This window comes from Mirounga leonina, unplaced genomic scaffold (assembly GCF_011800145.1).
Source record: "Mirounga leonina isolate KUSES-001 unplaced genomic scaffold, KU_Mleo_1.0 Mir_92, whole genome shotgun sequence".
Lineage (NCBI taxonomy): Eukaryota > Metazoa > Chordata > Mammalia > Carnivora > Phocidae > Mirounga > Mirounga leonina.
Window position 1 is genome coordinate 16,382,165 of NW_023270852.1, and position 17,247 is coordinate 16,399,411.

Here is a 17,247-nt window from a genome sequence, read left to right on the forward strand (position 1 = left end):
ATGTTCTTCCCCTCCTCCTTTTTTTGGGTTGTGATTGTATTTAAAAATTTTTAAATATCTTGATAAAAGCATTTTTGCAGGGAGGGAGTTGTTGAAAACGGTTATCACGATGACCATTCTAATTATTATGAAAAAATGCTTTCCTGTCAAAGAAGGTATTATCTTAGTCATCTTCTTTCTTCCCCAGACTAATAGTTCTTAGTGTAGAAATAGTATTTCTGAGTTACTGGACTTGTAGGAAACTATAACAGGCTCATCCGGTTAGTTTTTAATTCTTGTTTGGGAAAAGAAAACATCTTTGGAATAGTGGGGAAGAGTGCAAAATCCTTTGAGAGACATGAAGAAAAATTTTCTAAGGGGTCAGTTAGAGTTGAGGAAATATGTAAATAGTGAACTTTTTTGGCCAAAAGAAATATTCCTGGCAACTCTTGGCAGCTTCAACTTTAATCTCTAGTAAAATGATGGAATAATTCTTTAAAAGATAGAAATATATTTAGAGAATAGCAGAGTACAAAATAGCATAAGTTTCTAAAATTTTAAGCAAACAATACTGCCTTATTTGCTGAATGCTGACATTGGGTTTGGCACTGTGACAGCATAAAACAGATGTAGAGACCTTAAAATCTGTAACAGAAATATCTAAAATGCTCTGGCAGGAAAGATGATTAAATTTAAGTTTCTTTTGGCATAGAACTAGTGGAAGAAGGGTAGTGGAAGAAAGGAACATAGTTATACTTTTTCTTGAGGTTGGTAATTTAATGCAACACATCACAAAATTTTATGTGTAAAATTAATCCAAATTGACTTGGCTGTGGTTCTTGCTATGTGCATTGAAAACTGTCTATAAATTGTTACTTAATGTCTTGACACCTTGAAATTCCATTTTCAAGTTAAAGCAATGTAGATTACATTGAATTATAGCTAAACTGTATAAATTGTCATTCTTCTATAAGTAATGACAAGTTTTTCTTTTGGCTTTTCCCTTTTTATAGGCACACAGGCAACCTATACCCGGCCAACAGTGAGCCCGTCCATAGGTCGGATGGCTGCAACCCCTGGAGCTGCAACCTATGTGAAAACTACCAGTGGCAGCATCATCACAGTAGTACCCAAGTCATTAGCTACCTTGGGGGGCAAGATAATTAGCAGTAATATAGTTTCTGGTAGGTATATCTGAAATACGTTAAAGCTATAGGTAACCAGTAAGAGGAAAAAACATTTCACTATTGAAGGATTCTGTTAGATCTGTTTTCTGCTTAGAAATCTGGAGCTTTGTTTTTAGTCCTGATATTTAGTGATTAAGTCTAGTTTTTTATTTCTAGTATTAAATTTTCACACATTAAGTTTTTGACAGTTTTAAAATAGAACATTAGTTGTTTTTAATCAGAATGGAATTACTATGATTTATATTTGTATAGAGATTTTTCATTTACTGAGTATTCTCCCATTTGTCAGTCCTTTCAGAATGGATAAATCTGAATAGTTGGTATCACCCACAGTTGACAGGTACAGACAGATTTAAGTTTAGAGAGTTGAAATTGACCTATCTAAGACCACATAAGCTAGATAGAGGAAGAAAGAACTAGGATTTATTCATCTTTGAGGGACCATATCTTATAATTTCATTTATTAATGTCACTTTAGCTTATTAAAAAAAAATATTTGAGTATCTTTATTTTCTTTTCACCATTATATTGATTGTTTACTTTTAAGAAATATTTTACTCAGTGAAAGCTAATATTTATTGGTATTTTGGGACTTTACCTGGTTTTTCTCAGCTCATTAATTCCTGCAGTATTTGGACTATGGACTCCGAAGTGGAATGTTAACATAGCATCTGTTTTCGTTATTGGTTTTTAATTAAAATTATGTAAATAATTTCTCATCAAGCAAGCCCTGTGGACTTTAACTGTGTACCATTTTTGTAGACAAGCCATATTTTGTATGCCCCAGGTGAGTTGTTCTGACATTTTAAAGTGAAGAGATTGAAGTTCCTGGCAATATATGATGTTGCTGATAACTCAGGGAATAAAAAAAACAAAGCAGGGCATGGTATTGGCATAAAGCACTGTATTTAAAGCTGCTAATATTGGCTCTATTTTTAAGTGTAAGTGAGAAAATCCAATGTTTGCCAAACTGAGGAGGGTGAAACCAGTAAGGAAAGAATCATCATACTCCAGCTTTAAGAGGATTTTTTAAATAACTCCATGAAAACTCAAATTTTGATTTATTACCTGACAGTATCTTAATGGTATAGAGCACATTCTCAAACATTTTTCAAAAAGTGGTCATTCTTCATTGGTATGTAGCTTTTTATCACCATAATGGTTTTTCTTTACTTCTATATGAATTCATAATAACCTTATAGCTTGAAGGAATGTCTAGATGTCCTGAGGCCACTGTTTTCAGGCCTTCTTTATGATTTAGCTGCTTTGTATCGGGTTAGAGCAGTATAGTAAGCAAGCATATTTTCCTAGAAGCAGAGATATATACCCTCTACATGTATACATTTTATCTACCTTTGTATGTAAATACAAAACAACTCAATGGTTAGCTGCTTTTTCAAGTATATTGGGTATACATGAGAAGAGTTCTTAAACTTTTCCAGCACAATAGGATGTACTTGGCACAAAGTTGAAACAGTGCTGTTCATTGCATGGAGCTTGTTTTGTGTCTACTTCTGCTTCACTGACACTTTTATTTTAAGGAATCTCTCATTTCTGACTGCTCTAAACTGATCCTTATGTTACATATCAATATTCTTTATAAAGACAGTTTTCTTATTTTATAATGTTTTTTTTATTTTGTGATAGTGGGATTACAGGTTAGTTTATTAGCAGTTTTCAGTCCCTGGTTATCTATTCACAGTGAACTGGTAAGCCTAGTTGGATGAATTTGGATAATCCATAATTAAATGCTGGATTCTAGAGTTTGTGTCTACCCGACTCCCCTATCCCACGAACAAAAATGAAATGCTTTTCTTAAAAGATACCCAGACGTCTAGCTGTAAGAATAGAAGGCTTTAAAAAGAAAAATGATACTTTCCCCCTTATTGTGGGTAATTTGGAAAATACAGAAAGATACAAAGAAAATTAAAAACATATAATTTTTACCATCCAGAGAAATATGTTAAGATTTAAGTGTATGTATTTCTGTTAATTTCTTTTTCTGTTCAATTTTTTGGTTATAAGTGTATGTGTGTGTATTTTTTAAATTACATTGAGATCTAATATAATCAGCTTTTCCCCTTTTTTCACAGAATAATCTTATTTTCCTATTCTTTTAAGTGTATCTTGACACCTCCTCTGCCCCCACTTAATGGTTACACAATATTTTCTTATATGATGCACCATAATTTAGCCATTTTCTCATTGTTGAATGTTTTTAGGTGGCTTCCAATTTTTTTTGTCATTATAAATAATCCCGTGATAAACATCATTATACATAAATTATTTTTTTAAAGATTTTATTTATTGAGCTAGAGTGAGAGAGAGAGAGAGAGAAAGAGAACACAAGCAGGGCGAGCAGCAGGCAGAGGGAGAAGCAGGCTCTCCACTGAGCAGGGAGCCTGATGCAGGGCTCAATCCCAGGACTCCAGGATCATGACCTGAGCCAAAGGCAGCCACTTAACTGAATGAGCCACTCAGGCACCCCATTATACATAAATTATTATGTGAAGTTCTTACTTCCTTTTCTCTAGAAAGCGAAGTCATGCTTCCAAAGTGCTTTTTAGAAAGGTCAACTTTTTCTTTTCATTAGAATAAGCAACTAAATGGAAGGCATGACCATTTTTGCAGTTATTTAACTCCTTAGAATCAGATATTTACTTATATGTGTATATATAGAGAGCCTATCAGATACATTTGTACTTTGGTTAAAACTTAGTTAACATTTCCTTGAGATAATTTTTAATGCTTACTTTTTTTTTTAAAGATTTTATTTATTTATTTATTTGACAGAGAGACACAGCGAGAGAGGGAACACAAGCAGGGGGAGTGAGAGAGGGAGAAGCAGGCTTCCTGCTGAGCAAGGAGCCCTATGCGGGGCTGGATCCCAGGACCCCGGGATCATGACCTGAGCCAAAGGCAGACGCTTAACGACTGAGCCACCCAGGCACCCCTTAATGCTTACTTTCTAAAAACACTTATATTAACCAAGTATTTAGTGAGCCTGTATTATTGTAGGAGTCATCGTAATCAATCATGTATGAGGGATTAAAGTTAATTAATAGTTGAAGTTGATACATATGAATAATGGGCAGTGTGGTCTTGTGGCTCTTAACAGCTTACTATTCAAAAACTACAGATAAAGGGAAAAACATTTGTGAAGCTGGTGTGGATAAAAGTGCATTTTTATGTAACCTGTGTTACCTTGGACTGACAAGACATTAGATGATGGCAAGTATAAAGATATATAATGTAATAAGATTGCCAAAAATTGACTAGAATATTCTTATTCTTTTTTTTTTTTTAAGATTTTATTTATTTATTAGAGAGCGAGCAAGAGAGAAACAGCATGAGAAGGGAGAGGGTCAGAGGGAGAAGCAGGCTCCCCGCTGAGCTGGGAGCCCGATGTGGGACTCGATCCCAGGACTCGAGGATCATGACCTGAGCCAAAGGCAGTCGCTTAACCAACTGAGCCACCCAGGGACCCATAGAATATTCTTATTCTTAGTGTAACCTTACTTCTAAAACTCTAGTAGGGAATGCTGTTTGTCTAGTAGAAAAGAATAAAATTTTGTTTAATTTTTCTTCTTGGGAACATATTAATTGGTCATGTTTTTAAATGAGTACCTGTTCTGTGCTTAGTCTAAATTTGATAAATGATATGCAAGTCTAGAGAAGAAATGTATGACTTGCCTGTTTTCATGGGCAGAGGAAATCACAGGCATAGAAGTAGCATTGGGACCCATATGCTCAAGGACCAATGTGGAAACCAACACACTGAAGAAGAGGTATATATTGGATAATCCTGAAAATTAAAGTCTGGCAGAACCTGGAAACCTAAGAGGAATTTGGGCTCTATGTGACAGATAATAGGAAGCCATAGTGAAGAAGTTACTTATTAGACTTATTATTAGAGTTATTACTTATTATTAGAGCTTGTTGTGTATATTATGGAATAGGAACAAATAAGATCAAATTGGTAGATTAAGGGTCAGGTCATGTAGGATTGTGACACCTAAGAGGGAAAGTTAGAACTATCTAGATAAAATAGGGATTAGGAAGGGTTTTTTTTGTTTTATTTTAAAGTAATCTCTACATCCAGAATAGGGCTCAAATTTACAACCCCAAGAGTCACGTGCTCTATCGACTGAGTCAACCAGTTACCCTGGAAAGGTTTTTGACCAATTTCACTTTCTGGGTCAAACTGGTTTTTAAAAGATGTTTGATATAACGGGAGCATGAGAGCTATTTGTATGATAGAGAAACTTGAAATAGGGAGAAAATATGGGAAGCCAAAAGAGATGAGGGTCTATCTATTGAGTTGACATTGATAACATTTTGAAAGAAGACATATGTTGGTGACAAATTGAGTTTGTTCACATATTCATTGAACAACTATTACTGAGTAATTGCCGTACAGTATGTGCTAAGCACTGAGGAATTAGGGATGCAAAAAGATCCTTTGGAGCTCAAGGGGCTTTCACAAGGCAAGACTTGCACTAGGATTTCCAACTGTGACAGTCAAAAAATATAGGGTACAAATTTGATAGGTATAAGAGAAGCAGGTTGTGGAAGGATGTGGAGAAGAGAACATGATAGTATGTTTGGATCAGCAGATGTAGATCTACCGAGTAGATCTTAATTATTGAAAATATAAATTTATTTATATAAATATATAAATTGGAGTTTCATCCTCAGACTCTTCAGAGTGCTGCAGATTACAAGAGCATGTGTTTAATCTGTGCCTTGGTCTATGGGTGTTTGTTTTTTTTAATCACATAAACATAAATGGCTTATTTTCATAAATTTTCTCTAGAGTCTAATGTTATGTCAATTTTGGTAAGTATTTACCTCTTTTTAATGTTCTTTTTTGAAGAATTTTCCCACCACACTCGTCAAATAAATATAATACTGGGTTTGGGGAAGGATTTGTTGTGGAATGCAGATTTTTATTTGTTTCAATTAACTAATCAGGGGAGGAATATTGATGGGGAAACTGATTGTGATATTTTTAGATTCTGATTTTGGTGTGCAAGTTTTCAAATTCCAGGAAGATGACTGCTGTAAAAGTCAATTCTTAATATTCTCTCATTCTAGGACAACTTCTACTTACTGTTCCAAGCCTTCATTTTCATCCTTATGACAACCTTCATGTCATCTCGGGATGACATTAACTACATGTATTAATTATATACAGCATAAACAGAAATAACCAAATATCACTCCTTAACTCAGGCCTCCTTTTCTCCCCCCTTCTCTAAGGAACGACTACCAAAATCACTACAATCCCAATGACTTCCAAGCCCAATGTGATTGTTGTGCAAAAGACAACAGGAAAAGGAACAACCATTCAAGGCCTCCCGGGCAAAAACGTTGTCACAACATTGCTAAATGCTGGAGTAAGTAAGAGCTTATAATGCAGATTCAGCGAATCCACTGAGGATTTTAAAGACCAGCTATACAAATATTTGCCTAAGGACTTCAGAACCCCACAATGACCTGTATGGTTTGATTTACCGCTACTGTGATGTAATAACTGTTAAAACACCACCAACTGATGCCATTTTTCACAGTAATTTCTAAAACATGTTGCTCATAGCTAAGTTGCTTATGACCATGATTTAGATGCTTAGCTTAGTCCAGATGGAGGATTCCACTGGCTTAACTGCAGTGGGACCTCTGTTAGAGGACAGTTTTATTCCTGCCTCTGGCCAGTAGATATGAGGCTAGTATTGGCCTAGGTTGGGCAAAGAGAAATATTTGGGATGAAGAAAATTAATTGATGGGGATTTACTTTCATTTTTACCTCTTTGAGCCAGTAAAAAAAAAAAAAATCAACCGCTTCATTGATAGTTGTAAAGGCAGTCGTGTAGAGGTTTGGAGTTAGATATACCTGGGTTTTGTCTCTTAGTATCATAGTTGTTTGACCTTGGCAAATTTACTCAACTTCCGTCATCCTTAATTTCCTCATTTATAAGTTGGGGATGGTGATCTTTACCAGTGAGTTTGTTCAGTAACTGGTAGCTGTTTTAGAAGTGCTTAAAACAGCGTCTGACGCATAGGAAGTCCTCAATAAGTAGTTTTTCTCTTATTGTTGTTACTCTTGGTACTTAACTATTTAGGCTTGGTAATGTCCCTACTTTGCTAGAAAAAAAATGCCATACTTCATTGTAGTAGATCTCTAGTAGCTTCCTAGGTATCGCAGTCTTCATAATGTTGGCATTAGATCTTTTCATCATGTAGGAAAACATAGCCTGAGTTCACATGGTAAGCCAAAATAAAGCCTGGGATTAGAATTCCACTTTTCAGAATGCTTTTACAGTCTGGTTTATAGTTTCATAGAATTTGATATGTAAGAGGGGATGCCATGTACCCAGAGTCCTGTGGTCACATACATTGAAGAGTCGTGTGTGAATCCTAGCTGCTAGGTATATCTAACAGCAATAATTGGACTCAGGAAGTACTAGTAAAACAAGCAGATCAGAGCATAAGACTACACATATGTATATGCATCTGTACTCAACAGCTTGGTTACCTGGGCATGTCTACACACATACATCAGAAGAGCTTCTTCAAAAAATAGCCTGCTAGTTGGTTTTGATAGGCTTTGAATGGGTCATTATACTTGGACAGGGCCCATTAAGCTATTTGATAAATAGGCTTGCCTATTTGCAAACTAGCGGCTCTTGGGAAATGAGCTAGAGCTCCTTCCAAAGCTGCTGCTGTGAAGAGTGTGTTTGTATTAAAATAAGTAATAACATGAGTGACAGACACTTCATATCTCCCTTAGATAACAATCTCCCTTACAGCAAATAGTTAAACTTGGGATTTTTGTAACCTGTTTAGCTCTAAATTCATAGAGTGATTACCTTCTGCCAGCTCACCTGGGTGCTTTGTTTTTACTGTCTGCTAAGTTTGGATAGCCACACATTTAGATGATGATGACTAATAGTTAAAAACTAATAAGGTGAAAATTTTTCTTTTCAGTTTTATGGATTTTAACTTTTAAAAATTAATAATTTAGTAAAATCACTGTTTCTGAATTTAAGTAAGCTCAAGTATTGACTATAAATGACAGAAGGTACTTGAGAATAAAGCAGACAAAAGTATAAAAATGGTGAAAAGTTAATGAGCTTAAGCTATCTAGTTAATAAACTAAAGTGATATTAGTAACATACTAATAATAAAATGTGGGAAATGCCCTGTTTGTTTTTTGTATTTTCCCATATACCCATATACCCTTCGCATAGACATTGCTGTATGTCCTTATAATTTTGTATTTGGGGAGCTTAGTTTATGTGTATACATTTAGCTATTGGTATAATGCACAGTAATTTTTTATTACATAAATCTCTATTTTGGGTAAATTAGAAAATAAAGGTAATGTTGGGGGGAGACCTATAATCCCGACTCTTTTGAGATAGCTATTGTTAACATTTTAGTATATATTCTTTTATAACTTCCTGACTATTTTAATGTATGTATTCTATGAATGTGACGGTGTAGTAAATATTCTTATGTGAGATAATTTTTTAAATTCACTTGTCAGGAAATAATGCCTTCTTTGGACAGAACGTTGGGCAGATGACTTTTAGGACTACCTCAACTAAGTCTAGGATTTTTGATCACCTGGAAACATTGTACTTTGCTATTTAATTTACAGTCCTTTCCCCATCATCCTTGTAAAACCTCACTGTGATTTTTCAGTTTTTGGCATTGAAATACATATAAACCTCATATATTCACTGACTTTAATTTAGGGAGAAAAGACTATTCAGACGGTGCCAACAGGAGCAAAGCCAGCTATTATCACTGCTACAAGACCCATCACCAAAATGATTGTAACTCAACCAAAAGGAATAGGTTCCACAGTTCAGCCAGCAGCTAAAATCATCCCAACAAAAATTGTTTATGGGCAGCAAGGGAAAACACAGGTATGCTATAAGATATAGTGGTTTTTCTTGGCTCTGGTATATTTCAAATTCCTAAAATTCCACGTTGGAAATTTGAATGAGAAGATCAGTAATCTTTAAAAAATCAGATTGTTAAAAGTTATGACCAAATGTGCATAATCATCTGTTTTCAAAACCTGTGTTTCTCTCTTCAGTACTTTTTTTTTTTTTTTTTTTTTGATACCTAAATATTTGCACCATGTCATGAGCAAAGATTGGGGAAACAAACCCTTGGAATAAAATTTGCTGACGGCATATATTGTTACTTGGGAAGTAGATGCTTGAGGGAGAGTGGTAGTTATTTAGAATCTCTCAGAAAAAAGTATTTTTTATAAGCTAATATGGCCTTTGAAAGCACTTTATATACTTAAAAAAATTTGTTTTACTTGAAACCTAAATGATGGAGAAGCTAGATATTTGTTCATTTTCAAGCAATAGAAGATAGGAGAATTTTTCTGGAAATTTGCCTAGAAAATTGAGGCCCAGGATTTAATCTTATGTTGCTAGACTACTATTTATTTTATAAAGTACCTACTTTAATTGTTTTTATGAGAATATCAAAGGAAATAATGTCAGCTTTGGTTCAGAAATGTTATCCTAGAATTCTTGTAAAAGGTTTTAATTTACCTTTAATAATTTGCCTTTAGAATCAGTTCCCACAGAATCATAGCGAAATAGTTTACACATCAAACAAATAAGTTTTGTGATTAGAAATAAGTCCAAATTGCCTTTAAGTTTCAACTGGTAACAATTCTCCTTTGCTCCATCATCTTCATCATAGTATAACCCATGTTTTCATTCTTGAATTCTTGGAAATGGGTGATTTAATAGAGTCTGAAAAGGTTTTGAATCTTACATAGGGAGAAATAAAAACTAAATGTGGGCAGTTAACATTTTTATATTCTAGGCACCCAATTGAAGTCAACTCCTAGAGTTTTCAAATCTTGAAGTGGAATGGTTCAGTTTGAAATCTTTCTCCCATTTCACTTATTTTAATGTGTGTGGTTTTGACCTTTGCCAGGAGTTGATCTCCCACATGTTTCATATTGCTTCTAATAACAGTTGTCTAAGTCAGTGTTTCTCTGGGGATTTTTCAAAGATGACTTAGGTCCCAACCATGTTTACTTTGTACAGGTGTCTCAATTAGGAATTTCATTTGGTTGCTAATGAAAAAAAACCTGAAGAACAGTGGCTTACAAAAATTAGGGTTTTATTTTTATTATGTTAATAATAATAAGTTAATTATTTTTTATGTTAATGAATGTTCAGAGGGAGGAAATTCTGGACTATTCTTGTGGCATTGGGAATCCAGGCTTCTTGTGTCTTTCTGTTCTGCAGTCCATAGCGTGTGGCTGTCATTCTACTATATAGCCTACAGCTTGTAAAATGACTTCTGAAGTCATTATAGGCAAGAAAAAATGGGGAGAGCCTCTTGTCAAAATTATGGCTGTTGCAGTCTGGCACATACCACTTAAAATGTTGTATGTTGCTTGATTCTGATTTGTTCATAGATTGAATTAGTCTTTAATGAACAATGTTGTGCCCAAAGCATAAGAAATGTACAGAATGCAGCTTCCCATGTCAGGAAGATGATATTCATGACTAGAAGTTTAGCATTTTAAATAGTGCTCTAAAATTTAAACTGGATATATTTCTGATTTTCTTCTAGGTTCTTATTAAACCCAAACCAGTGACATTTCAAGCCACAGTTGTTAGTGAACAAACAAGGCAGCTGGTCACAGAAACATTACAGCAAGCATCTAGGGTGGCAGAAGCTGGTAATTCATCTATTCAAGAGGGAAAAGAAGACCCACAGAGTTATACCGATAGTAGTTCCTCTTCTACAGAGTCCTCCCAAAGTTCCCAAGGTAAGATCCATTTTACTTCTGATTTATGTAATTACTTCTGACATAGTGCCCTAGTTCCAAAATAGTTGAACCTAGGGGTTTCAAACAAACATGCATGCTTTGATTTGTCGATTCTTTTGATTTTATTTTCCTTTGTTTGATATGTAATCGGTGAGCTGAAGTTTTGTTTTTAGTAAGACTTTACCATTCTTTCCTGCATGGCATATGTTCATCAAATAATTGGTAAACTATAGATGGTGATTTTGGCAGGTAGGGATTACCAAACTTGAATAGTGCTGTGGTTCTTCTTGTTTCATTTTGGGTAAGTAGGAGAAGTGGGCAACAGAGTGAATGTATCTTTTGAATGGTTACTTTTGAACCTTGAGAAAGAATCAGGGTGGCCAGAGGTGGGCCATATGTGGGCTATAAGTAGAGTGACCAAACATTGCAGTTTGCAGAGGACAAGTCCTGGTTTGTGTCTGTTCTAGCATAATTATTAATAGCATTCCTTTTCACTCTCATCTCAAAGGTATCCCAATTTAGATGATATTATATGATTGTCCTAATTATAAGGAAGGAACTATGAAGCCAGACTCCATAGTAGGGAAGCTCTTTATCTTCAGTGCTGTTTTAATTGTGTTGTTCGTCTAGGAAGTCTCTTGAAATAAATTCTTGATCATAAGCTTTGAGACCTACAAATCTAGTACTCATGTCTGTCAGTTACCTTGACCGCCCTTATCGTCAGATGGGAGGTATATTTATGCTTATGCTTGCTTATATGCTCTGATGCATCTAATAAGCAAAGCTGTTTATCTTCCCCTAATCATTCCTCACCCACTCCATTCCCTCTCCTCACCTCCCCATTATTTTCTCTGGAGTGCTTTCTGAGCATCTTCACTTTTCTAATACAGATTCTTCATCTGGTGCACTTTTATTATTCTAACTGTTTAACAGAGTCTTTCCAGATTAGTGGGAAGTTCAGATTGCTTATATGGTTCAAATTGCTGATTAGCCCATTAATTGAATTTGACAGTTATTTTTTTATACTATATATTAAGTATTGTGCTAGGCCCTATGAATGTTGAGTAAAATATAGTTCTTGTAAAAATCTAGAGTAGAGGATTAAAAAATACATGTACAACTTCAGTATGAGTATAATAAGTTTATTAGTAACAAACAAAAATGCCAAAGGCTAAAAATTCACACTCCAGTGAGGAGAGGATAAGAAAGCTTCATGAAGGAGATAGCATTTGAAGTGGTCTTTGAAAACTTATCATTTAAAAGTAAATAAAAATGTTGATTTTTTTTTTAAGATTTTATTTATTTATTTGTCAGAGAGAGACAGAGAGCAAGCACAAGCAGGGGGAGTGGCAGGCAGAGGCACAGGGAGAAGCAGGCTCCCCACTGAGCAAGGAGCCCGACGCGGGACTTGATCCCAGGATCCTGGGATCATGACCCGAGCCGAAGGCAGATGCCCAACTGACTGAGCCACTCAGGTGTCCCAAAAATGTTGATTTTAACAAACAATATGACACTCATTTTAGAGAATGTATAGTTTTCTTCAGCATATTATCAATGATAGTAATATTTTCTGGATCAATTTACTGAGAAGATTCAGTTTATCATTCTGTACTGATTATGAATCAGTCTTTGTACTTTACAGTGGAGTGATGCTTATTCTCTATTTCATATGATCTTTATTTCTTAATGATTTGATACCTAAAGATTCCATTCTTACTTCAGCACATCAGCTGCATTTTCCTCTTTTATTTTTAAGTCTCTGGTTCCTTGAATAATACATGCCATTTTTGCCCTTGAGAAATATTTTTATAGAGGACGGGTAAAATGTTTAGCTTATGAGTTGATGCTAAAAGGGAGACATGAATAGTGTATGTTTTTATATCCATAATCTCAGGTTATCTTTTGAAATTGCTAGTCTTTTCCTAAGGGAGCTACAAGCCAATCATTACTTCCCAAACATGCCATTTCATTAGGCAGTCTTAAGTATTCATTCTAAGAATGGGACGAAAGTTTGGCTATTTTTGGAAGTGATTGAGTGGAAGGTTTTCTGCTTTTCAATCTCTTATTATACATGGCTTCATCTATTTTTATTTATTTGTCCTGTATAATTACATATTATTTATTTAAAAAATATCCTGTAATACAGGGGTGCCTGGGTGGCTCAGTCGTTAAGCATCTGCCTTTGGTTCAGGTCATGATCCCAGGGTCCTGGGATCAAGCCCCGCATCGGGCTCCCTGCTCAGCAGGAAGCCTGCTTCTCCCTCTCCCACTCCCCCTGCTTGTGTTCCCTCTCTCGCTGTGTCTCTCTCTCTCTCTCTGTCAAATAAATAAATAAAATCTTAAAAAAAAAAAAAAGATATTCTGTAATACAGAAAAAGATAATTCAGAATATGTATATCTAGATTATAAAGCCAGTTTCTATAATCTGCATTTTCCCCCCTCCCCCCATATCTTTATATAGCTCCTTAGTGCATTCTCACAATGACTGATGATATATATGCTGTGATTTAAAGAGAAAGGGATAAAGATTTTGGTCAATCTAAGATCATGTTGGCTTTCAAAGTATATGAGGGTCATACCTATTGGGAATGTAAGCACTACATAGCAGTTCATTTTTCCTTTATATTTCTTTTGTAGTTTTTGCCCCTCCCCCACCTTTGGTAACTTTTTCTTTTTCTTTTTCTTAAAGATTTTATTTATTTATTTGAGACAGAGAGAATGAGAGAGAGAGAGAGAGCACATGAGAGGGGGGAGGGTCAGAGAGAGAAGCAGACTCCCTGCCGAGCAGAGAGCCCGATGCGGGACTCGATCCAGGGACTCCAGGATCATGACCTGAGCCGAAGGCAGTCGCCCAACCAACCGAGCCACCCAGGCGCCCCAGTAACTTTTTCTTTTAATGTAATTTCAAACTTACAGAAAACTTTCAAGAAGAGTTAAAAAGAACTCTGTGATTTTATTTTTAAGATTTTATTTTTAAGTAATCTCTACACCCAACATGGGGCTCAAACTCACAACCCTAAGATCAAGAGTCACATGCTCCACCAACTGAGCCAGCCAGGCACCCCAAGATTTTTAAAAAAGAGAGAAATATTAAGGATTTCTTTATTTATATTTAGTTTATTTCCAGTAGGTTTAAGGTGGATTAGGTAGAATATAAGATTATGTGAAGTGAAATGGAAGAGAGCAAGGAGACAAAACCAAGGATAGGGATTTAAGATGGAACAAGGTATGAGGCAGATACAAAAATGCATCCTGTAAAGACATTGCTTTAAGGAGGCCACAAATTGGTTTCTGGGATGATTTTTCCAGAAGCTTTATGATTTTGGTAGATCATAGTGAGGGTGGGGAATGAATCCAGGTTAAGCAAAACATACTTATTGCAGAACTTTTCAGAGCTATTATGTGTTAACATATATTGTGAAAGGTGAAGAGTGGAGTATGTAATGTAAAATGCTCCCCAACTTTTTTGACCATAGAACCTTTCTTTTGCAGAACATCTTGAGGAACTAATGTTCTTTGAAATATTTTGAGTGATGCTGTCTAGGCAGTTAAATACCATGAAGGCCTTGGGCTTTATGACAGTACTTCAGAGGGCAGATACATATTACATCATAGAAGGGACATAGACATCTTGGGTTTAGTTTAGAAGGGGTGGTTTAGATGAGTAAGGCATCTGGGAGTCATTTTATGTGAGAGAGGGTTGGTAGAAACAGGACATTTTTTATGGAGAAGAGAAGATGAGGATTGGGTTGGGGACATTGGGAGCTGTCAGTTTTCTTGAGGACTGTGACATGGAAGAGGGAAAAGAGTGAGTCTTTGTGAAAATGTGGATGGAAACTAGAACCATTGGGTAGAAGTCACAGGAAGCCCTGTTTCCGTTCCATATAAGAAAATTTTCTAATTTTCATAACTGCAGAAATGGAAGGAAACTATCTTACAAAGTAGTGAGTTCTCTGGTGTTGCAGTTCCTGGATTGGTGGGGATATTGTGAAGATTTTAGCATAGGATTGGTGATAGCATTAAATGAACTTTTAGATCCCTGCTAGCTGAGAGGTCTTAACTGTACTATGAAAGTGTGATATGGGCCTTTTATGGTAAAGTCACAGGAGACATTCTTCCATAGAGATGCCTGATCTGCCTTTGCTTATAACAGTACAGTGTGTATTTCTGGTACCTAACATGTAGTAGACGTCCAGTAAATATTTGTTAAGTGACCTGTGGGGAAAGATATCTGAGGATTAGAAGGCCACCATCCTCAAGACAGATGGGGGAAGTCTAGAGGCATATACACTTCATAATCAAATGGTACTGTGAGATCAAGCTCCTGATGTCTTAGTCGTTGCATCCTGACCTCAGTATCAGACTTAATAGGCAATAGGTTTATTTGGTTTAAGCATAAAAGCCAAAGTAAAGAGGAAACTCACTCAAGGATTGGTTTTTGCATGTAGGTTCACACTCTCATTCTTTGTCACAGCTCTTGGGGTTGCTGCAGTGATACCGTGTGATGAGCAGCCACTCTCTGAGTATGGGCAGAAAGAGTGAAGAATCTCTAGCCCCTACAGGATGATGTTATTTGGGTTGATGTCTGATAGGTGCTCCCGTGTGGAAATTTGTTTTCTTCTTTTAGTCTCTTTCTACCTCATCTCTCTGCAAATGCAATCCTTGTTTTCTTCTGGATATTCAATGAATATTACAGAATTGGGTTGCAGTCATTCTTTGCCTATGGGTCCTCTCACCTACCCAAAAGGGTATTTACATCACCGGGGGAATTTCTTAAATGTGAGAACTTAGGTTTTATAAAAATAATTATTTCCTAATAAAATTAGTTTTCTTAAGTATAAGTTCTATTTGCTTATAACAAGTAAAGAATAACTGTAATATGCATCACATGACATTTGGTATTGCAGTATAGTGTCCCACAATCTTCTAGAATTTGGGGAGAAGTTTAATGGAAATTATACATCCCTGGTGTGGCATATATTCTACCCAGTGTTTGGGGAACAGGGGATACAGTTTGTTAATGGTAATTTAAAAATTCCATTGTATATGGAATATACAATGATGTAGAATTCTATTGTATATCAGTTGTGTTTTCTTTGGCAAGGCTGTTTTTTTGTTTGTTTTAAAGAGTCATTTCACCTCCCCAACCTTTTTGGACAACTTTGTGGTTTTCAAAAATATAAGGTTCAAAGAAGGTTGAACTTATGTTGAATTTATTGTTGTTTTTGGGGGGGCTTCATGAATTCTTTCATTCTTCTGTAATGCTTTCACTGACTAATCCAAATCAAAGCAGTCTTTTTATTTCCATGTATTTGTCTTGTTTGCCCTAGTCGTTTGATTTTACCCAAGAACACAAAGCTATATGTATGTTTATTTTGTCTCTCCTCCCTTGTAATTGAAACTTGCGAGTGGGGATCCAACATAATTTTTGTCCTGTGTGGTATCCTGACAAAGGAGTTTAGGAACTTAACAGTAGTCTAGTCCAACCTGCCTATTCTGTAGATGGAAAACTCAAAAATTTGTTGCTTGTTTTGATGCACATTTAGTATTTACATGCCTAACTTCATAGCATAAATATAATTAGCCTTATTTAGGGCTGTAATTCATTTTGAAACTAATGAAGAGTCTCAGAATCAAGAACTTTTAGGACACAACAACAATAACATTTCTGCTGTCCTTCATAGTTTATGGAGCTCTCTTATGTATATTATTTCATTATATCCTCAGAAATCTGTGAGGTAGAGAGGTAATTTTATCATTGTCATTTTAGAAATAATGACACTAAAACTCAAAGACTCAACTTGCAAGTAATTGATAGAGCTGGGGCTGCAACCTAAGACTTTGAACTCCAAATGTTATATGTGTCCTGTTTTATCATCCTGCTTTCTAGATCATCTGTCCATTCTTGTTGGTGGTGGACAGGATTTCTTTTCAGTATTTCAGCCATCCAGTAAGTGTTGACTAGATGCTCAGGTTGTAATACAGAACACATTTTCAGGTGCATTGGGGAAAAAAAGACTTCCTACAGCATTTTGTTCTTATTATACACAAGCATGCATCTACTTACACAAATGCACCCCTATTTATTATAGCAGTTATCACATTGAATTGTAATTTGTCTTTTTACATGTCTGTCTCCCCAACCAGATTGTGTGCTTCTTGAGCATCCTTTGTTATTCCGTAAGCTCCTTTATATCCTCAATGCCAATATAGACTCCTGCATATAGGTGCCTAGTTTGTTGAATCAGTGTATACGAGTGA

General features: G+C 35.6%; 1 protein-coding gene across 6 annotated transcripts in view; it reads left to right on the forward strand.

The window, feature by feature from the left end:
* Window positions 1-17,247, forward strand: part of EMSY (EMSY transcriptional repressor, BRCA2 interacting) — an 87,483-nt gene that overhangs the window by 54,940 nt on the left and 15,296 nt on the right. For all 6 annotated transcript variants that reach the window (XM_034995326.1, XM_034995322.1, XM_034995328.1 and 3 more), the window contains 4 exons: window positions 993-1,163; window positions 6,429-6,565; window positions 8,927-9,100; window positions 10,788-10,986. In XM_034995326.1, coding sequence (XP_034851217.1) covers window positions 993-1,163; window positions 6,429-6,565; window positions 8,927-9,100; window positions 10,788-10,986 — 681 coding nt within the window. The remainder of the gene's footprint in view (window positions 1-992; window positions 1,164-6,428; window positions 6,566-8,926; window positions 9,101-10,787; window positions 10,987-17,247) is intronic.